Source organism: Oncorhynchus tshawytscha, linkage group LG09 (assembly GCF_018296145.1).
Source record: "Oncorhynchus tshawytscha isolate Ot180627B linkage group LG09, Otsh_v2.0, whole genome shotgun sequence".
NCBI classification, from domain to species: domain Eukaryota; kingdom Metazoa; phylum Chordata; class Actinopteri; order Salmoniformes; family Salmonidae; genus Oncorhynchus; species Oncorhynchus tshawytscha.
Window position 1 is genome coordinate 78577702 of NC_056437.1, and position 23411 is coordinate 78601112.

Sequence of the window (23411 nt, forward strand, 5' to 3'; positions counted from 1 at the left end):
TGACCCACTGGAATTGAGATACAGTGAAATAATCGGTCTGTAAACAGTTGTTGGAAAAATGACTTGTCATGCACAAAGCAGATGTCCTAACTGACTTGCCAAAACTATAGTTTGTTTTCAAGAAATGTGTGGAGTGGTTGAAAAACGAGTTTTATTGACTCCAACCTAAGTGTATGTAAACTTCCGAATTCAACTGTATATACAAAAGTATGTGCATCGTTCCTGACAGGTGTATAGAATCGAGCATAAACAGCTATACAAACATTGGCAGTAGAATGGCCTTACTGAAGAGCTCAGTGACCTTCAACGTGGCACCGTCATAGGATGTCACCTTTCCAACAAGTCAGTTCTTCAAAGTTCTTCCCTGCTTGCCCTAATGCCAACTGTAATGTTTGGTGGAGGAGGAATAATGTTCTTGGGCTGTTTTTCATGGTTCGGGCTAGGCCCCTTAGTTGCAGTGAAGAGAAATCTTAACGATACAGCATACAATGACATTCTAGATGATTCTGTGCTTCCAACTTTTTGGCAACAGTTTGGGGAAGACCCTTTCCTGTTTCAGCATGACAATGTCCCAGTGCATAAAGTGAGGTCCATAAAGAAATGGTTTGTCGAGATCGGTGTGGAAGAACTTGACTGGCCTGCACAGAGCCCCTGACCTCAACCCCATCAACCACCTTTGGGATGAATTGGAATTTGCGACTGCGAGCCATGCCTAATCACCCAACATCAGCCACAAGACCTCACTAATGCTCTTGTGGCTGAATGGAAGCAAGTCCCCGCAGCAATGTCCCAACATCTAGTGGAAAACCTTCCCAGAAGAGTGGAGGCTATTATCGCAGCAAAGGGGGGACCAACTCCATATTAATGCCCATTATTTTGGAATGAGATGTTTGACGAGCAGATGTGCAAATATACAGTGCATTCGGAAAGTATTCAGGCCCCTTGACTTTTTCCACATTTTGTTACGTTACAGCCTTTTTATAAAATGGATTAAAACAATTGTTTCCCTCATCAATCTACACCCCAATTTATTCTAAATTAAAATGGAAATATCTTATTTACATAAGTATTCAGACACTTTACTCAGTACTTAGTTGAAGCACCTTTGGCAGTGATTACAGCCTCGGGTCTTCTTGGGTATGACGCTACACGCTTGGCACACCTGTATTTGGGGAGTTTCTCCCATTCTTCTTTGCAGAGCCTCTCAAGCTCAGTCAGGTTGGATGGGGAGCGTCACTGTACAGATATTTTCAGGTCCAAAAAGTGCTGTAATTTCTAAACAGTTTTTATTATTTTTATTTTACTTTTATTTAACTAGGCAAGTCATTTAAGAACAAATTCTTATTTTCAATGACGACCTAGCAAAAATAAGAAAAGATGCTTCACTGTCCCAGTAATTACAGAGGGCACTGTATATACAGTACCAAAAATTAAGATCTGATCATTTGAACAAGACAGTAACCCCATGTGTCCAAAGGCTAAATATAGTACAATATCAAAACCTCATATTGTAGACAAATGCTTTGGCCGGTAAAAAATGTCCATCAGTAAGCTCAGAGAACAAGTGTACCAAAGGAAATGATACATTTCCGTTATGGACATGAATGGGTTCAATCTGATTGGGTTTATGAGTAATAAACCAGTAGCATACATGTTTTTCTTTGGGCATTTCATTCATTGAGGATGCACGATCCTCCTCAGTCTGGGTTTTGAACCGCCAATAGAACGCTTTCTCTCTTCACTTTCAAATCCCTATTTGGCCCAGTAAAGGAAATGCACATGTACTAACGTTACTCTCTATGCATTACAAGTTGTTCATATTTACAGTACACTGCCTAGTATTACAGGAACAGAACACTATTATACATTTCTCACATTTTCTGTGTTCTGTAGGGAACCACACAAGGGGTAGGTCTTATGGTTTGACACAGACTACCTTAGCGTTTAGACGAGTATTTAACAATGCCTATTCTCCATGCTTTTGGAGTATTAGAGAAGATACCAATTGTAATCTACTCCTTTTAGTAATGTTGAGACAAAGGGTGCCGTTGAATTTAGTCACACTCTGTTCAGACCGATGTGTGTAGTGGCTGTCAGACTTGGCTAGAGTAGTCATTTGAGTCTTCCATCCCTGGGCGCTCTCCATGAACCTTTGCTGGTAACAAGTGAAACGGCACACAGTGTTGTGTGCAGCGGGATTGAATTCAATGTGCGGCCAACACAAAAAAGGCTTGCATTTCATTCTACTACTAACAGCCTTGATACGTTAGAATCTTTCTTTACTGTGCTTTCTGAGTGGTTAAAATGCAACAGTGTTAGACATTCACAGTAGCATCTTTGTTGGGGTGTATTGCTCAATGTTATTATATCTGCTATTGCTGCTTCTCTGTTATGTTTACTTCTCCTTTCTTAAGTTGATCAGAAGAGAACCAAAGTTCTGCTTGGGGCCAGACTAAGCAACAAGGCCAGGGTCACATTTAACTTAAGGGGGGGGGGTGTTGGAGAGAGTGCAGAGGGGATGGCAGAGAACAGTAGAGGAGATGGTGTGAGGAGATGGCAGAGAACAGTAGAGAAGTGGAGAGGGTGTGAGGAGATGGCAGAGAACAGTAGAGGAGAGGGTGTGAGGGGATGGCAGAGAACAGTAGAGAAGTGGAGAGGGTGTGAGGAGATGGCAGAGAACAGTAGAGAAGAGGGTGTGAGGGGATGTCAGAGAACAGTAGAGGAGAGGGTATGAGGGGATGGCAGAGAACAGTAGAGAAGAGGGTGTGAGGGGATGGCAGAGAACAGTAGAGGAGAGGGTATGGGGGATGTCAGAGAACAGTAGAGGAGAGGGTGTGAGGGGATGGCAGAGAACAGTAGAGAAGAGGGTGTGAGGGGATGGCAGAGAACAGTAGAGGAGAGGGTATGAGGGGATGGCAGAGAACAGTAGAGGAGAGGGTGTGAGGGGATGGCAGAGAACAGTAGAGGAGAGGGTGTGAGGAGATGGTAGAGAACAGTAGAGGAGAGGGTGTGAGGGGATGGCAGAGAACAGTAGAGAAGAGGGTGTGAGGGGATGGCAGAGAACAGTAGAGGAGAGGGTATGAGGGGATGGCAGAGAACAGTAGAGGAGAGGGTGTGAGGGGATGGCAGAGAACAGTAGAGGAGAGGGTGTGAGGAGATGGTAGAGAACAGTAGAGAAGAGGGTGTGAGGGGATGTCAGAGAACAGTAGAGGAGAGGGTATGAGGGGATGGCAGAGAACAGTAGAGAAGAGGGTGTGAGGGGATGGCAGAGAACAGTAGAGGAGAGGGTATGGGGGATGTCAGAGAACAGTAGAGGAGAGGGTGTGAGGGGATGGCAGAGAACAGTAGAGAAGAGGGTGTGAGGGGATGGCAGAGAACAGTAGGGGAGAGGGTGTGTGGAGATGGCAGAGAACAGTAGGGGAGAGGGTGTGTGGAGATGGCAGAGAACAGTAGGGGAGAGGGTGTGTGGAGATGGCAGAGAACAGTAGAGGATAGGAGAGGGTGTGAAGAGGTGACAGAGGATAGGAGAGGGTGTGAGGTGATGGCAGAGAATAGTATAGGAGAGGGTGTGAGGTGATGGCAGAGAACATTAGAGGAGAGGGTGTGAGGAGATGGCAGAGAACAGTAGAGAAGTGGAGAGGGTGTGAGGAGATGGCAGAGAACAGTAGAGAAGTGGAGAGGGTGTGAGGGGATGGCAGAGAACAGTAGAGAAGTGGAGAGGGTGTGAGGAGATGGCAGAGAACAGTAGAGGAGAGGGTGTGAGGGGATGGCAGAGAACAGTAGAGGAGAGGGTGTGAGGGGATGGCAGAGAACAGTAGAGGAGAGGGTGTGAGGGGATGGCAGAGAACAGTAGAGGAGAGGGTGTGAGGAGATGGTAGAGAACAGTAGAGGAGAGGGTGTGAGGAGATGGCAGAGAACAGTAGAGGAGAGGGTGTGAGGAGATGGCAGAGAACAGAAGAGGAGATGGCAGAGAACAGGAGAGGGTGTGAGGAGATGGCAGAGAACATGAGAGGGTGTGAGGAGATAGGAAAGGGTGTGAGGAGATGGCAGAGAACAGGAGAGGGTGTGAGGAGATGGCAGAGAACAGAGGATAGGAGAGGGTGTGAGGAGATGGCAGAGGATAGGAGAGGGTGTGAGGAGATGGCAGAGAACAAGAGAGGGTGTGAGGAGATGGCAGAGAACAGGAGAGGGTGTGAGGAGATGGCAGAGAATAGGAATGGGTGTGAGGAGATGGCAGAGAATTGGAGAGGGTGTGAGGAGATGGCAGAGAACAGGAGAGAAGAGGGTGTGTGGAGATGGCAGAGAACAGTAGGGGAGAGGGTGTGTGGAGATGGCAGAGAACAGTAGGGGAGAGGGTGTGTGGAGATGGCAGAGAACAGTAGGGGAGAGGGTGTGTGGAGATGGCAGAGAACAGTAGGGGAGAGGGTGTGTGGAGATGGCAGAGAACAGTAGAGGATAGGAGAGGGTGTGAAGAGGTGACAGAGGATAGGAGAGGGTGTGAGGTGATGGCAGAGAATAGTATAGGAGAGGGTGTGAGGTGATGGCAGAGAACATTAGAGGAGAGGGTGTGAGGAGATGGCAGAGAACAGTAGAGAAGTGGAGAGGGTGTGAGGAGATGGCAGAGAACAGTAGAGAAGTGGAGAGGGTGTGAGGGGATGGCAGAGAACAGTAGAGAAGTGGAGAGGGTGTGAGGAGATGGCAGAGAACAGTAGAGGAGAGGGTGTGAGGGGATGGCAGAGAACAGTAGAGGAGAGGGTGTGAGGGGATGGCAGAGAACAGTAGAGAAGTGGAGAGGGTGTGAGGAGATGGCAGAGAACAGTAGAGAAGAGGGTGTGAGGGGATGTCAGAGAACAGTAGAGGAGAGGGTATGAGGGGATGGCAGAGAACAGTAGAGAAGAGGGTGTGAGGGGATGGCAGAGAACAGTAGAGGAGAGGGTATGGGGGGGTGATGTCAGAGAACAGTAGAGGAGAGGGTGTGAGGGGATGGCAGAGAACAGTAGAGAAGAGGGTGTGAGGGGATGGCAGAGAACAGTAGAGGAGAGGGTATGAGGGGATGGCAGAGAACAGTAGAGGAGAGGGTGTGAGGGGATGGCAGAGAACAGTAGAGGAGAGGGTGTGAGGAGATGGTAGAGAACAGTAGAGGAGAGGGTGTGAGGAGATGGCAGAGAACAGTAGAGGAGAGGGTGTGAGGAGATGGCAGAGAACAGAAGAGGAGATGGCAGAGAACAGGAGAGGGTGTGAGGAGATGGCAGAGAACATGAGAGGGTGTGAGGAGATAGGAAAGGGTGTGAGGAGATGGCAGAGAACAGGAGAGGGTGTGAGGAGATGGCAGAGAACAGAGGATAGGAGAGGGTGTGAGGAGATGGCAGAGAACAAGAGAGGGTGTGAGGAGATGGCAGAGAACAGGAGAGGGTGTGAGGAGATGGCAGAGAATAGGAATGGGTGTGAGGAGATGGCAGAGAATTGGAGAGGGTGTGAGGAGATGGCAGAGAACAGGAGAGAAGAGGGTGTGTGGAGATGGCAGAGAACAGTAGGGGAGAGGGTGTGTGGAGATGGCAGAGAACAGTAGGGGAGAGGGTGTGTGGAGATGGCAGAGAACAGTAGGGGAGAGGGTGTGTGGAGATGGCAGAGAACAGTAGGGGAGAGGGTGTGTGGAGATGGCAGAGAACAGTAGAGGATAGGAGAGGGTGTGAAGAGGTGACAGAGGATAGGAGAGGGTGTGAGGTGATGGCAGAGAATAGTATAGGAGAGGGTGTGAGGTGATGGCAGAGAACATTAGAGGAGAGGGTGTGAGGAGATGGCAGAGAACAGGAGAGGGTGTGAGGAGATGGCAGAGGAGAGGAGATGGCAGAGAATAGGATAGGGTATGAGGAGATGGCAGAGAATAGAAGAGTGTGTGAGGAGATGGCAGAGAATAGGAGAGGGTATGAGGAGATGGCAGAGAATAGAAGAGGGTGTGAGGAGATGGCAGAGAATAGGAGATTGCAGTGAACAGGAGAGGAGAGGTTGTGAGGAGATGGCAGAGAATAGGAGAGGGAAAGAGTAGCAGTCACAGGAAAGGCATTGGTCTGCTAAACGACCACCTGACGACAGGTGAGTCATCATGTCTCCTGAGTATTTCTTTCGCTACCCCTCGTCCTCTCGCTTCCCTCCTGAATACATATTTAACCTCTAGGTCTGAGTTTCACTTCAAAATAGGTCCTCCTTGCTGGTACTGTCAGTGTGCAGACAGCCACTTCTCTTTCCTCTCATTCCCTCTTACATTTTTGGTGTAGTGCACGTTGTATGGAATAGGGTGCCATTTGGGACACATTCTCTGTCTTATGCAATCCCAGGGTTGCACCACTCCATCCAATCAGAGAGCAGTTAGGAAGTGGTCTCATGAAAAAGCAATGTTTTTGTTTGAACCACAGAAAAAGAGAATGAGTGTTAACTGTAGGGGCGATGCTCAGTCTCAGGCTCCTCTGATCACTGCTGACCGCAGGACTGGTTCAATCGGAGGCCTGCAACATTTCTACTCACCACCTCAGAGATACGTAACTACATGACCAGAAGTATGTGGACATCTGCTGTGCAGGCCAGTCAAGTTCTTCCACACCGATCTCGACAAACCATTTCTGTATGGAACTCTTTGTGCATGGGGGCATTGTCATGCTGAAACAGGAAAGGGCCTTCCCCAAACCATTGCCACAAAGTTGGAAGCACAGAATCGGCTACAATGTCACTGTATGCTATAGCGTTAAGATTTCCCTTCACTGGAACTAAGGGGCCTAGCCCGAACCATGAAAAACATCCCCAGACCATTATTCCTCCTCCACCAAACGTTACAGTTGGCACTATGCATTGGGGCAGGTTGCGTTCTCCTGGCATCCACCAAACCCAGATTTGTCCGTCGGACTGCCAGATGGTGAAGTGTGATTCATCACTCCAGAGAACGCATTTCCACTGCTCCAGAGTCCAGCTGACGCAGGATGCACACACTCATGTCTCTGTGGAGAGACATTTAGATTTTTGCAATTTAAAGCATTTGTCTAATTCAAGATAACAATGAAACGTATTGTCAAGCCTTCAATTACAGGAATCAAAATGACCTTTAAAATAGAATAGATACTTTATTGTCCATTTTGGACAGTTTAATGACGGTTGATTATTGTTTTATATGATTGACATGAGCTGTTTTTATTAGATGGCTGTTATAGCGAGTGAAATTACATACCATGTATTGAATTAAATAACAATCATGACTGTTTCTCATGGTTGGAATCGTTAACAATTTTCATGGTTGGAATCGTTAACAATTTTTGTGCGACTGCATGCATGGTTAGCCGGCTGTGGTGTAAGGGTGTGTTTGTGTCACACTGTGTGAAACTGGGCTATAATAAGCAGACCTGGTGATATCCTACCTTACATGTAGAACTGCCACTAGTAGAACTGCAGAGAAGACGTGATCCACACACCACCATGCATGAAACACTCGTCCTCACGCTCGCAGATGCACTTAGGTGACTCTCGTTATTCTGGATGCATAAATCCATCACGGTCCATGATGTTCGTAAGCTTAGCCACAGATACAGACACAGTCAGTCCATTTAGGAGCGCAGGGAAGGACTGAGCAGGATTCTTTCACCATGTGCATTTCTTCAGTGGCGAGTGGTCAGGATGTACAGTGTTTTGCTCAAGAGGCTAGATGTATTTTTCGCAGCCATGATGGTTGATTATTTGGGGAAGGTTCAGAAAACACTTTCAACAATGAATATCTAATTAACAAAGATTAGGGTGCTATGAGAGCAACAGCAATTATTGTTTTATTATCTTTCATTAAATTCAATTAGAAGGTGTAATGAGGGACAATTTGTTCAGCCCATACATCTTGGTTACATATTGGGGTGTTGTGACTAGAAGGAAGAGGAGGAAGCCGGGGAGGAAGCCAGACAGGAAGTGAAAAAAGAGAGTGAAAGTGGGGTTCATGTACAGTTAGTTGCACAGACAAACACCCAGCATCAGACTAAACAGGTTCAACGCCACTATAAAAACACAACTCAGACTTCAACCAGATATAAATTACTCAGGATAACACCTAACTCTCAAAGGCCTCCTGACTTCAGATCCTGGAATGGCTCTTTGATGTTGTCAGCACAATGCCTCGATAATAAAGGGGGCTGCGCTTTTTACTGGTTGGCTCTCCTCTGTCTTTCTCACTTAAACAACCACAGCCCCTGAGAGCCGCCCCCTACCATTACAATAGTTGGATTTTCAAATCAACCCCCGAGGAAGAATAAACAAACGTTTGAGATGGCTGTAGCGTAGCAGGGCCGTTACATGTTATAACTGCTACGTAACAGTCCCTCTTGTACCCTAACAGCAGGGCAGTGTGTCAGCAGCGAGGGGGTTGGAGGCCGGTGACGCGGGCGCTCACGCAGATAAATGGGGCTTTTGGCTCTGACCTCATCATCGCCCTCCCGGTCCTCTCTCCTCACTGACAGACAGGCGCGCTGGAACCGCACCGCCCGAGGCGGTCATGTACCCGTCCAGGAGGCTAGGAGGCACGGGGGTAGAGTCAGTGGAAAATCACATTCAGGGAGAACCCTTCGATGTCTCCATTCCATTCCCACCTTGTGACTGACTATGCCAGACCATGAAAATGGAAACCTGCTATTTGACTCATGCATGACTAGAGGCATACTGATATGCTATTGGTGTTGAGTACTCAAGTGTAAAATGTAAAGTACATTATGAAGTCATTGCCTGGTACATGAGGACATAAGTTTCTAGACACTTGTTTTTTAAACATCAGCATGAACATATACTTTGCCCTGTTAATGTCTTCTCTCTCTCCAGCGCTGAAAAGTCCAGCTGCCTTCCACGAACAGAGACGAAGTTTAGAGCGAGCGCGGGTGAGTTTCTCTTCATACTCCTCTCACTCTTTGTGGTGTCTGTCACATGAACACTTTTAAACTGACCCTCAACAGTGAACTGGTTAAAAAGTGAATCATTTCTCCCCTTCTCTCTTCCTCTTTTCTCTTCCTCTTCTCCCCTCTCCCAGACTGAAGACTACCTAAAGAGGAAGATCCGAAGTCGGCCGGAGAGGTCGGAGCTGGTCAGGATGCACATTCTGGAGGGTGAGTTTCTCAGACAGCGCCCCCTCCCTGAGCCATAGGGTGCTGCACCTGAAAAATGTAGGCTACAAAATAAATTCCCTCAATTGTTTGCTCTTCCATTCCATTAGCTGATATTGAGTGCCATAACTGGTATCTGTGCTGTGTGCTTGTACCTTCGTATCTGCATCATTACATAAGCATTGATGTTGAAACTCACAGCTTTGATTTCCTGGTTCCCTGATAAAGATCACGTGCCTGATGGTTGTTGGCTGGCTAACCCGCTGTGTGCTGTGTGTTCAGAGACGTCGGTGGAACCCTCCCTCCAGGCCAAACAACTGCAGCTGAAGAGGGCCCGTCTGGCTGACGACCTCAACGACAAGATCTCCCACCGGCCCGGCCCCATGGAGCTCATTCACAAGAACATCCTGCCTGTACACAGCAGTATCAAACAGGCCATCATAGGTAACTAAAGCAGCAGCATCAAGCAGGCCAGCATAGGTAACTAAAGCAGCAGCATCAAACAGGCCATCATAGGTAACTAAAGCAGCAGCATCAAGCAGGCCAGCATAGGTAACTAAAGCAGCAGCATCAAACAGGCCATCATAGGTAACTAAAGCAGCAGTATCAAGCAGGCCAGCATAGGTTACTAAAGCAGCAGCATCAAGCAGGCCATCATAGGTAACTAAAGCAGCAGCATCAAGCAGGCCATCATAGGTAACTAAAGCAGCAGCATCAAGCAGGCCATCATAGGTAACTAAAGCAGCAGCATCAAACAGGCCATCATAGGTAACTAAAGCAGCATCAAACAGACCATCATAGGTAACTAAAGTAGCAGTATCAAGCAGGCCATCATAGGTAACTAAAGCAGCATCAAACAGACCATCATAGGTAACTAAAGCAGCAGCATCAAACAGGCCATCATAGGTAACTAAAGCAGCATCAAACAGACCATCATAGGTAACTAAAGCAGCAGTATCAAGCAGGCCATCATAGGTAACTAAAGCAGCATCAAACAGACCATCATAGGTAACTAAAGCAGCATCAAACAGACCATCATAGGTAACTAAAGCAGCAGTATCAAGCAGGCCATCATAGGTAACTAAAGCAGCAGTATCAAGCAGGCACAGTACCACTCCATATTATGTAGCCACACTAGCAAATTAGCTCTCATGATCACTACACTATTCTATAATTTCAACAGCATCAAACAGGTTATTGTAAGAAGTCCTCCATTCCACAAGCCCCATGTTTCCAATTGCCACAATTCACTAATTTGCTCACTAGCGTGACGTGAACATCTGCTGAATAAGCAAAAATAGTCCACCCAGTGAAACTCTATATGAAGGTCATCATGAACAGGTACTGAATAAAATCTCATATGAACTCTGCTCACTTCGGACCCAGTCACACGTCATTAATACTGTGCATCTGTGTCTGTCTCAGTGTGTGTGTATGTACAGTGCATTCGGAAATGATTCAGACCCCTTCACATTTTGTTACAATACAGCTAAAATGGATTCAATTGTTTTTTTTGATGCTGCCACCACCATGCTTCACCTTAGGGATGGTGCCAGGTTTCTTCCAAACATGACGCTTGACATTCAGGCCAAAGAGTTCAATCTTGGTTTCATCAGACCAGAGAACCTTGTTTTTCATGGTCTGAGAGTCTTTAGGTACCGTTTGGCAAACTCCAAGCGGGCTGTCATGTGCCTTTTACTGAGGAGTGGCTTCCGTCTGGCCACTCTACCATAAAGGCCTGATTGGTGGAGTGCTGCAGAGATGGTTGTCCTTCTGGAAAGTTATCCCATCTCCACAGAGGAACTCTGGTCACCTCCCTGACCAAGGCCTTTCTCCCCCGATTGCTTTGTTTGGCTGGGCAGCCAGCTCTAGGAAGAGTCTTGGTGATTCCAAACTTCTTCCATTTAAGAATGATGGAGGCCACTGTGTTTTTAGGGACCAGAAATATTTTGGTACCCTTCCCCAGATCTGTGAATCGACACAATCCTGTCTCTGAGCTCTACGGACAATTCATTCGACCTCATGCCTTGGTTTTTGCTCTGACATGCACTGTCAACTGTGGGACCTTATATAGACAGTTGTGTGCCTTTCCAAATCATGTCCAATCAATTGAATTTACCACAGGTGGACTCCAATCAAGTTGTAGAAACATCTCAATGATGATCAATGGAAACAGGATGCACCTGAGCTCAATTTTGATTCTCATAGCAAAGAGTCTGAATACTTATGTAATAAGGTATTTCTGTTTTAAGTTTAATACATTTGCAAATATTTCTAAAAACCTGTTTTCACTTTGTCATTATCGGGTGTTGTGTGTACGTTGATGAGATTTTAGAATAAGTCTGTACCAAAATGTGGAAAAGTCAAGCGTCTGAGTACTTCTCGAATACACTGTGAATACACTGTGAATGCACTGTATGTGTGTTAAACGTGAGAACCTCTGCTTGTCCCTCCTGGCCATCTCCTCCTCCAGCCAAAATAAGCATATTGATGTTCAAGTTGGTGTTCTCCCACCATGCCCATCTAGAAGGGCCTTGTCTGCCTTCAGATGCTTCAAAGCTGCTGCCAAGCATGGAGATATCATTGTTAACCTTAGATATGTATTTACACACATACTGTAAATGCATGACTTTCTGATGAACAGGGGCCAACCTCCCCACTGCGGGCCCTTCATGGGTGCACATTTGTATTAATCATACTAATGTTTGTTCGCATTTGTGCATTCACGGTTCACAGAAACATGTTGATTTCAATTTCACACGTCACTATAAAATGTGAGAGTGTCCGTTTGTGTGTGGGTGTGTGGCTGTGTTTGTGCACGCATCAAGACATGCCTTGGCACAGTTGGTTGGATTAAATGTAAAGGAAATGCATTGCCACACCAGAGATCACGTAACAGGTATTCTCTACTGTGCTGTTAAACCGTGAGATAAATGAGATGATGGAAACTAGATTGATTGCTGTGAAGATGAACGTGAACATGTCTGCGCGTCAGGTTCCAGCATGGTTCAATCTCAGGGGATTTCCCTGGCAGTCGGTGGTTCTTAATAATAACAATCAAATTACAGGCAGTCATATCCACACAGAGAACATGGACATGACCTCAACCTGTGCTGCTTTCCACACTCTCAGCCACACAAACACACACACACACGGCTGTGCAAAGGGGAAGCCATCACATGATTGGTTCAGGAAGAGAATGAATCAAACCCCATATTGGTTATTCATCATCTCCCACTGATGGGAAATGAATAGCCAACGGTGCTCGCTGAGCGCTCCAACTGCCTGCCTGCCGTTAGTAAATAAAAGATCCATAATGATCTTTGTCAAAGGCATGGGGATGTACCAGCCATATACAATGTGATGATAAAGCCCCGGGCCCAGCAGGCCTCCACCTCCTCCTGCTTCCACTGCAGGAACCTCTGTTGATGCTGACCGACTGATTAACTGACTGACTGGCTGCTGAGAGGAATGATGGCATGGCTAATGTTGACACAAAGGCTTCTTTTTACATGGCTCTCTCACACTACATCACAACAACGATGACAAGGCAGATTGTTGCTTTGTACGAACTGTCACTGGTGGCTCATTATTCTACTTTAACTATTTATTTAACTATCTACTTTAACTTTTCCCCCTCTTCTCTCTTTTCACTCTTTTGTTCTTTCTTCTTCATCCCTCTTTCTCTCCCTCAGAGACAGACTTCCCCAAGGTTGCTGGGGAGATATCCTCCTTTGATGAGGACAGTAGTGATACTCTCTCTCCTGAGCAGCCCATTGGTCAGGAGTCTCCGCTGGGCCACGGCCCTCTGCCCTCTCCCCCTGACGCCCTAGCTTGCATCAGCACCCCCACACAGTTTCTCACTCAGGTTCCTCCGCCACCCTCTCCTCTTCCTCCCTTCCATGGGCCCTGCCAACCAGTGAAGTTGAGCAATGGGACAGCAGTTCTGAGAACCGGCCCTGCACTGATCAAGGTTAGTGGCAGCTGTCACGGCTAATTGTGAGTATTGTACCAAAGCCCATTGTATTATTAGTTTAGCATTACTTCTGAGGTTAACAGTAGACTAGTCCAGTGTTTAATCCACCACGTCTCAATGATTCTTCCCCCTGCAGTCCCAGCCAAAGCCCACCTCAGAGCGCCCCCCTCAGCGATCCAAGAAGCCCAAGGACAACAAGCCCAAGGTGAGGAAGCTGAAGTACCACCAGTACATCCCCCCGGACCAGAAGGCCGACCACGAGCCGCCCCCTCAGCTGGACTCCACCTACGCCAAGATCCTCCACCAGCAGCAGCTCTTCCTCCAGCTGCAGATCCTCAACCAGCAGCAGCAACACTACAACTACCACACCATCCTTCCTGCACCACCCAAGTGAGTGAGTGAGTGTGTGTTTGCACGTGTGTGTATACAACTGCTTCACATAGCCATCAACTCCAGCCTGTATCCTATCATCGTTTTGACTCGTGTTTTTTTCTCTCCAGACCACTAACAGATCAACCACCTCCCACCAATGGCCCCTCTCCTTCTCCGGCCGTGCCCGCCTCCTCGACATCCTCCTCCAGTCAAAGTGCACCAAGCCGGCAGAATGTCACACATGTAGGAGGGGCCACACCAGGTTCTTTGCCTCCTAACCTGGACGACCTGAAGGTCAGTAAAAGACGTTGCATTTATCAAGAGTTGACTGTTGACAAAACCAACTGTGTGTCTAAACATTTCACATTCTGACACCTTCTTTTGTCCTCCAGGTGGCTGAACTGAAGCATGAGCTCAAACTGCGGAGCTTGCCTGTATCAGGCACCAAGAATGACCTCATCGAGCGGTTGAGGAACTATCAGGCTCAGCAGAACAGTCGTGGTGGTGGTAGTGCAACAACTACAACAGCAGGGGGTGCCACAGGGTCTGGGGCCGGAGTGCCCAAAACCAACCACCCAACACAACAACAACAAAAACAACTACTACTACTACAACAACAGCAACTTTCCCAACACCAGGCCCTGTCCTCTGTGGTCCACCAATCAGGAGAAGCAGGTGTGGTAACCTTGGCAACCTTCCCGTTCATGACCACTGCTCCACAGCAGGTCATGCACTTTGGCAGCACTAGCTCCTCCCCGCCAGTCTCTCCTGCCCCCTCGGACCGCTCGCTAGCTGGGATGAGCCCAGACGAGACGAGCTGTAATGGAGACTCATTTGGGGAGATGGTAGGTCTCCTTTCTATATCAGATGTGTCCTTGCTTTTAAAAAAATATGTTTTTATAGTGCCCAGATATCCGGTTTTATAGTTTGAATCTTGAGACTACTTTTCTCTTTCCAAATAGGTAAGCTCTCCACTCACCCAGCTAAGCCTCCATCCCTCCCCCCAGCACCTTGGCACTATCAAAGAGGAGTTGAGCGGCTCGGCCCCAACAGCCTGCCAGTTCTCCATGGCTGCTCTGCAGAAACGCTTGCAAGTAGCACCCCCGTCTGTGAACAAGGACCAGATGCTGCAGGAGAAGGACAAGCAGATCGAGGCGCTGACGTGTATGCTAAGACAGAAACAGCGGCTGGTGGAGACCCTGCGCGTCCAGCTGGAACAGGGCAAGAGAGGGGGCCAGGACGCCCCCCCAGAATCCCTGGGCCTTGTCAGGGTGAAGGAAGAGCCCCCAGACATCCCCAGCATCCCCTCCACATTTATCCCCATTGCCCGCTCCCCGACTCCTTCCCAGTGCCACATGGAGGTCACCAAGATGACCATCAAGCAGGAGGTCGGGGATGTGGAAGAGGCCGTGGAGCCGTCCTTGGAAGCCCCACCTCAGCAGGTGCAGCTGGAGCAGATCCAGGCGCAGCAGCGGTCGCAACTCGAGCAGCTGAAGCTACAGCAGATGCAGCAGATCAACGCGCTGCAGCTGGCACAGCAGCAGGCCTTGCAGCAGCTGCTCCTACAGCAGAACCAGCAGAATCTGCAGAAACACCGCTCACAGCAGAGGAAGAAGAAGTCCCACAAGCAACAGCTCAAGCAGCAGCAGCAACAGCTACTGTCCCAACAACAACAGCAGATACAATCAAAGAACCAACAGCTGTTACAGTCAAAGCATCAACATCAGCAGATATTGCAGGCACAACAACAACAACAGCAGCTGAAGTCACAACAGGTCAGTGGCAGTCAAAACAACTCAATGGCTAGTCACAACAAGAGCTGCAGACAGTGACAGCAAAACAATTGTGATCCCAGTCAAAATAGTCAATGTGTCACCTTGTGTGTGTCTCTCACTGACTAATAATGCCTTTGGTCTCTTCCAGGTGTCTCAGATGTTCCTCAATCAGCAGTCGCGCTCCACCACTTCCTTCCCCTTGGATCTCCTCAAGACACACTCCACACCTACCCTGGTGACAGACAGCAACGGCAACCATTTCCTCATCGCACTGACCAATCACTGTGCCGAGAGCCAAGGGAGTGAAACGCCACAAGGCACTCCACAGGGCAAAGCATCCAATCGCATCATACTGCAGGTAAACATTTAAATCCCTCTTTCACTCAAACCTAGTATTTTTGTTTAGGGACTCCTTGTGCTGCTTACTTTTCTTCTCACGCTTTTTCTCTCCTTGGTCTAACCAGAGACTGCAGTCAACTCCCACCAAGCTGCCCAGCCAATCCCCTCTTCAGTTGTCCAGCAGTGACACCCAATCAAAACCGAAAACTCAACCAGGCCTCGTGAAACAGCCAACCAGAAAGGTAAGTGAAAGGTTCCAAAAGCCTGATTTGTAGGATGTCCGTTGAACAGCGGAGCTTCAATTATGGTGGTGACTGGCTTGTTGCTAATGTCCCATTAAGTGAGAGAGTCATTTAGAATTGCCTCGGTGATTCCAATAATCGCCTGTGTTTATGTGAATTAATGATGTAAACCCTGTAATACACTGACAGCATCCTTGATATGTAAGAGCTGATAACTAAGGCAATGTAATAGTGATTATTATTCTGGTAATTACTGTAATGATATACCTCATCTTTGTGATTTATGTTTTAAAGAATGAATCTTTCAGCTCATTTGCATCTCAGCTAATTAAGATTTATCTCCCATTTTGCTTAGGGACAGAAGGCGGGGCTGCAGGTGTCAACCAATCACTCCCCAGGGGTCGCGCTCTCCTTCTCTGCCCCGCCCAATCTCCAGCCTTTCTTCCCCAATGATGACTCCTCCCCTTCTGAAAAAGACATCTCCCCCTCTCCTCCAGCTCAAACGGTAATTGTGAACTTGTTAAAACTTGTACTGTAGTTGCGGTTCTTTAAAGGGACAAGTTAATAGTATACATATTTAAGACATGAGAACATTGTTCTATTTCCATCAGGAGGATTTGAGTCCAGGTCTTGACCATGAACCCCTGTTCAGCCCTCCTTCTCCCAAACAAACGCCCTCCCCTAACCCACCAGATGACAAGGTAACCCACGCCACCTGGCTGTCTTTCTGTTTCTATGTTTGTGTCTCAGAGGTCTCATTATGGACAACCATGCCAAGGCTCTTCTGTATTCACCTCTCAACTCAGTGGCTGTGTCAGGACTTACTATTCTCCCTGTGTCTTGCTCCCAGGATAATGGATCCACCCAGCATATGGACGACCTCTTCGACATCCTGATTCAGACAGGAGGTGAGTGTTGAATGCCGATAGAGAAGGAGAGCTCCTGGTTTCCTGATTCAATATTTGTCTCCTACTGGTTGACATTTCTTCTCTCTCCTCCTCTCCCAGAAATCTCAGCCACCTTCAAACCAGCGCCCGACCCTTCCCTGGCGCGATTGCGCCCCAACACCCCTTCCCCTTCCCGCTCTCAGGCCCCCTCCCCTCTCCAGCTTCAACTCCACTTTTCACCCCCAACCCCTCCCGAACCCGAGACCCCCAAGCCGAGCCCAGGGGAAGAGGAGCTGCAGGCGCCGGCCACCATTGACCAGGACGTAAGCAACACCGGAAGTGGACGTCTGGAGGACTTCCTGGAGAGCACCACGGGCAAACCCCTCCTGGGAGTGGAGCCTGGCGGGCCCCTGACCCTGATTGACGACCTTCACAGTCAAATGCTGAGCACCCCCAGCATCCTGGACCACACATCCTCGCCCATGGACACCTATGAGCTGTCGGGCTACACGGCCAACCCCCCTGGCCTGAACTTCGGAGACCATGCCCTGGACAGCATGGATTGGCTGGATATCACCATGGGAGGGGCGAGCAACGAGATTGCAGGGCTCGCCCCACTGGGTCCCCTGGGCCCCCACACTCCCCCCAGCGTCTTCTCAGCAGACTTTCTGGACAGTTCAGACCTGCAGCTCCACTGGGACTCCTGCTTATAGCCCTGGACAGTCTTAGTGTCATCCACACGGATGGATGCTGATGTTATGTTGTCAAACTCTTTCTCTCTTTTCTCAACGTACAGTACGACTCAAAAACACACTCTACTGCACTCTGAACTCAGTCCCTCTTACTGAATAACACTTTGATAGATTTCTTATGTATACCCATACGTTCTATAAGGCAGGCCCTCTTACACACGTAGCTTATACAGTAATACCTTTGTTAACAAACCGGTGGACCGTAGTTGATGATGCTCCTTCATCTGAGCCAGTCAACAGCTTACCGTAGCTACCGATCTAGACTATTGTCTACATTTATTATTGCCCTTAGTAGTATTAGGATGGTAATAGTGTGGAGATATTGTAACAATGTTGAACCAGTAATGTGAGAACAAGACGATAATCACATCTGTCTAGCAGCTTTAGGGTTAAAAAAACACAACCTACTTATTTTCATGAGAACTTTAGAGGAGATGATCAGGGAAGCCAAGGTGAAGGAGAATCAAATAGCTGTTTGTTAGCATGAATGCATGCAGGTGTCAGACCGTGGCTCCAGTGTAGCAGTCTGGTGACCGCAGCTCTGACTGAGTAGGAGAACTGCAGGAGGAGCCTGGTACAGAGGAGAGACACACAGACAGTGATATTTGACTCTAATGTATTTTTGCCCATAATATGGGGTGTATTTTGGAATATATTTGAAAATGCCAGGAAACATGATTTCATGTTTTAGAACACGTGGTCTTACTCTCTTAGCTTTAATGATATTGCTCTCGAACATTATGACAGACGTGATAGGATTTGATATATTTGATAAAAATGAGAACCTGCTTTTTTTAACAGAGGTATTGCTGCTACGTAGTGTACTTGATCTCCCTTGGACGTAGGTTCATTTTCATAGACGCGCAGAACTATATGTCAGCCAGTACTGTAGCTAAAGTAAGTTAGGGTTAAGCGATTGCAAAGATGGAAATGTTTGTTTCATTTTAACCTATATAAGCAATTAAGGATGCAGAGATGACGTGTTTCATGTATACTGTAGTGTATACTCCATCAATTATAGTGATGCCTACTGAACCAGGAGCTGCATTGGTGAATCACGAATGCTGTGTTATTATTTTGGGTGCCCCTTAACATCACGATTGTATTATTATTAATATGTACTGTATCAGTACCTTTGCCAAACAATTTTTTGATAAAGTCCTCCCTATAAATTCTTGCTGTGATATACCAATTTAGACACTGAACATGTATTATAATGCACAGTTTTTTTTGTTGACTTGACTCTATTTTAGGCAATGGAGCACTACGAAGTACATGGTTTACTGTGACAAATTCTGTCAACAGTGTGAACTCTGTATCCGGAGTTAGAAAACCCATTTAAAAAAAAAAAATAATTATTGAACCTTTATTTAACGAGGCAAGTCAGTTAAGAATAAATTCTTATTTACAATGACGGCCTACCCCGGCCAAACCAGGACGACGCTGGGCCAATTGTGTGCAGGGCGGCAGCCTGCATTTGCACGGCCTCAGACTCGCAATCATGCAACACTGCACACACACATGTGCACATGCTCAATTTTGAGCATCGCTTGCTTGTTTGAATGTATTGTCCATTTCATGGTTTGTTGCATATCACCACAAACATGCATTCAAGATATGCTTCTCTCTCACTTCTCCTGTGTGTGTGTTTGTGGTGGGGGCGGACAGGCAGTTTCTGTCCAGTATATCCTCCTCTTTGACTTTGCCCTCATGGTGGCCTGACTGGTGCAATCCCATGGTAGAGGGATTGTAGACCAGTCAGCCCAGATCTGCTGTATTAGGGATTCTGAAATGCTCCATTTTAAGTTGTCAAAACTTGAGGGATTTGGGGATTGCTCAGGGGAGGGAAACTGGTTGGGCTTCTTCATGATTTGGACATTTTATTATGTATTTTCTTTTTTTTAGAAAAGTAATTGATTAAATTCAATTTTATAACTTGTGGTTTGCAACGTGGATGTTTGGGGGCCACAGCATGGAATGAGGGTTGGAGATGAACATTTTGAAAAAGCGGATACTGTGACGTCATCATTTAGCACCAGGATCCCCGTAGAGCACGTTTCTCCAACTGGCGGCCCTTGTCCCGAATTTGGCCAGTGGGTGATTTTATTTGGCCCCCCAAATTTTCTGAGCAAAACAAAAGACCATATATAATTGTTTTATTGTTGGACATAAAAGACTAAAAACACGAGCAAATCGGCTTCAAGTTATTTTAATTTTGGAAGTCAGTTCCAAAGAATTCCTGTGCATAAGAGATATACAGTATGTGTGCATATACAAATGTATGCAAGGTTTGAAATGATTACATCTGTTTTGTCTGTTTTGTAAATATGTTCCAGCCCCCTGACCTTCTGCTCAAGAAAAAATTGGTCTGCAGCTGAATCTAGTTGCTGATCCCTGCCCCTAGAATGACCAAACTACTGTATTACAACTTCTGTATTACAACTGGCCAATAGATATAGACCCTGCTTTGCAACTGCCCACTTTCATGTGCTCACTTTTTTTTGTCTGTGTTTCATCAGGTTTACTGATGAGGAGGAACACAAAGGTGTATATACAATTGGTATTGGTTTTCCACATGTTATGTAGATCACATGTATCATCTTTGTATTCATTGTTTTATTTAATGCTTTCTCAAAAACCTTACAGGACTCAGTCACAGCAGCCATCGTCCTCTTCCCTTACCTCTTCAATGAAGATCCAAGCGACTTCTGGACGCTTGTCAAAACTGAACTCTTTCAATAAGCAGTTCATATTTTTCTCCCCTAAACGTTTTAAGGAACCATTTAAAGGGTTCTTTGAAAGCTCTCTAGTTCTCCTCTAGCCCCTCCCATATTGTCCCTTTCATTTAATTAACCAATCTGGAACCCCAAATCATTTCCCAGCCAATTAGCAAAGTTAATCTGTTTTTAAGCTTTTATTTTCTCAGTGAAGTGTCCCGTCTTTCCAGTTCCTCTTTCTACTTTATTCCTGACTGTAATTGAAGCTGAAACAATAGTGTGCAGGACTCTGAGTATTGAGTAAGGTACTTTATTTCTGCCAACTAATTGAAAATGTCACTCGAGACCCCCCGCCACCCCATCCACCCACATCATGCCCCCTCCCATCCCACTTAAGTCATTCCGGATGCATCCAATCGCAATGAATTCCTCCGCATTTAATTCATTTTCTGCTCTGAAATAATCCATCAGGTTTTATGGGCAGTCCAACCCCACCCACTACTCCATCACAGATCACCCCTCTTAAACCATGCATATTGATTAGGGTCACCATTGTTTTATGAAGTGGTGGGGGTATCTACCTGCCATTGTTGGGGGATTGAAGCAATCTCTCTGGAATTAATTTGACAAATGACAATCTGTCATCTGGTTGACATTATTGGGGATAAAAGAGTCCTGTAGAGGTAGAGCTGCAAATTGAGTTGGTTGACGGAGGTACAGTACATACTTGGAAGGGAACCAAATGCTTTTTTCTTTCCTGCGTTACCTCTTCTGGCCACCAGGGTGTGATGTGACCTTCAAGTAAAGGGTGCCTGAGAATAGCAGTGCAGGGGGACTATGCAGCTCTTCAGGAGTGCTCGAATTTAATTGAGTTTATGAAACGGTGAATGGGAAGATCGATGGAGCCCATCCATCTAATATACTGAGGTCGCTGTCGATGCCCCTCTGCAGTTAGACAGGGTGTCCAGCCGTCCACAGACCATTACAGGACCACCGCGCCACTCGGAGCACGGCGCCTGTATATGTCAGTTGTTTGACCCGTGTCTGCTCTTATCTATTTCTCTTCGTCCTCCATGTTTTCCATCCACACACTTCCCTCTCTCTCCCTTTTCTTAAGCCTGTCGTTGCAGCCTGGGACCTCCCTGCCTGTGCACTGACAGCTGCTGTGTGCAGACACTGAGCCAATGAGATTGATGGAGCTGTCGCTGGCTTGCAGAGTGTGTGGGCGTGTGTGTGTGTGTGTGTGTGTGTGCGCGCGAGAGCATGTGTCCAGAGGGAGGTTTGAAAGGCTCAATATCCTCCGACTGCAGTCCAATCGCCCCTTACTGTTGTGCCAGACTGTTGCCTGTCTCAAACCCCCTATTCTGCTCCCTCCCCTCAGGCCCAGCCACCCCTCAAGGCCCTCCATTCTTGCCGCACAGTTAACAATCAATCAGCAGTATTACAATCACAATGCTGGTTCCTCATGTGGTGGGCTTATCTCTCTCTTAGTCAGCTCTCTCTGGTTTTGCTGTCACTCTTGTCTCTGTCTCTTTTAATCTAGTGCTGTCTGTCTTTCTCTGTCTCTCTCATGTTCAATTCCTTCAGTTCTGCTTCCGTCTTTCCTTCTGGAAACATCTATCTCCTTTTTTCCCCACTTCCATTCGTCCTGCTCCTTCTTTCATTGTCCCGTCCTGTCTTATTCTTGCTCTCTTTCTTTTCCTCTCCCAAAGCTTTATGATTTATTCATTTCCTTCATTATTGACTGCAGTCCCTTTTGTGTTCATGGTCTCCCTTATCTACACAGCCTGGTCTCACAGACTAGGGGTAAGATAGTAAATGTAAAGCCTGGAGACTGAAAATAGTATGAATTGTTGCGTTTGGTATGTTTGCATAAGGCAAGAAACAAAAGGAGGAAGGGTGGATGGTCCATCCGGGTGGATGGGTGGGATAATGCGACCGTCTAGCAACCCAAAGGTTACTTGTTCGATTCTCATCAAGGACAACTTTAGAATTTTAGCTCATTTGAAACTACTTACTACTTTTGAGATACTTTTCAAGTATTTAGCATGTTAGCGAACCCTTCCCCTAACCTTAACCCTTTAACCTAACTCCTATCCCAGACTATTTGCATTGCCCCCCATTTACGCTGCTGCTATTCTCTGTTTATTATCTATGCATAGTCACTTTAACTCTACCTACATGTACATATTACCTCAATTACCCTGACTAGCCGGTGCCCCCGCCCATTGACTCTGTACCAGTACCCTCTGTATATAGCCTCACTATTGTTATTTTACTGCTGCTATTTAATTATTTACTTTTATTTCGTGTTTTTTTACTTATCTATTTTTTACTTAACAGATATTTTTCTTAACTGCATTGTTGTTTAAGGGCTTGTAAGTAAGCATTTCACTGTAAGGTCTATACGTGTTTGTATTCGGGGCATGTGACATATCAAATTTGATTTGAACCCCTAGCCTAGCGAAATAAAACAACAGTAAAAAGACAGGCTATATACAGTAGCAAGGCTATAATAGTAGCGAGGCTACATACAGACACCGGTTAGTCAGGCTGATTGAGGTAGTATGTACATGTAGATATGGTTAAAGTGACTATGCATATATGATGAACAGAGAGTAGCAGCAGCGTAAAAGAGGGGCTGGGGGGGGGCAATGCAAATAGTCCGGGTAGCCATTTGATGACCTTTTCAGGAGTCATATGGCTTGGGGGTAAAAACTGTTGAGAAGCCTTTTTGTCCTACACTTGGCACTCCGGTACCGCTTGCCATGCAGTAGTATAGAGAACAGTCTATGACTGGGGTGGCTGGAGTCTTTGACAATATTTAGGGCCTTCCTCTGAAACCGCCTGGTCTAGATATCCTGGATGGTAGACGGTTTAGCCCCAGTGATGTACTGGGCCGTACGCACTACACTCTGTAGTGTCTTGCGGTCGGAGGCCGAGCAATTACCATACCAGGCAGTGATGCAACCAGTCAGGATGCTCTCGATGTTGCAGCTGTAGAACCTTTTGAGGATCTCAGGACCCATGCCAAATCTTTTTAGTCTCCTGAGGGGGAATAGGCTTTGTCGTGCCCTTTTATTGACTGTCTTGGTGTGTTTGGACCATTCTAATTTGTTGTTGATGTGGACACCAAGGAACTTGAAGCACTCAACCTGCTCCACTACAGCCCCGTCGATGAGAATGGGGGCATGCTCGGGTCCTCCTTTGCCTGTAGTCCACAATCATCTCCTTA

The 23411-nt window shown here is 46.8% G+C and overlaps 1 protein-coding gene across 6 annotated transcripts in view; it reads left to right on the forward strand.

Annotated features, from left to right (window-relative positions):
* LOC112226163 (myocardin-related transcription factor A) overlaps positions 1–19652 on the forward strand; it is a 57157-nt gene extending 37505 nt beyond the window's left edge. For 5 of the 6 annotated variants that reach the window (XM_042327514.1, XM_042327515.1, XM_042327517.1 and 2 more), the window contains 14 exons: positions 8839–8894; positions 9044–9119; positions 9345–9560; positions 12812–13089; positions 13229–13482; positions 13593–13758; positions 13857–14309; positions 14427–15239; positions 15388–15597; positions 15704–15820; positions 16176–16325; positions 16432–16521; positions 16671–16728; positions 16828–19652. In XM_042327514.1, the coding sequence (XP_042183448.1) occupies positions 8839–8894; positions 9044–9119; positions 9345–9560; positions 12812–13089; positions 13229–13482; positions 13593–13758; positions 13857–14309; positions 14427–15239; positions 15388–15597; positions 15704–15820; positions 16176–16325; positions 16432–16521; positions 16671–16728; positions 16828–17420 (3530 nt within the window). In that variant the 3' untranslated portion in view covers positions 17421–19652. The remainder of the gene's footprint in view (positions 1–8838; positions 8895–9043; positions 9120–9344; positions 9561–12811; positions 13090–13228; positions 13483–13592; positions 13759–13856; positions 14310–14426; positions 15240–15387; positions 15598–15703; positions 15821–16175; positions 16326–16431; positions 16522–16670; positions 16729–16827) is intronic. The other variant, XM_024390460.2, reaches the window with a different exon arrangement.
* Positions 19653–23411: the final 3759 nt, after the last annotated feature.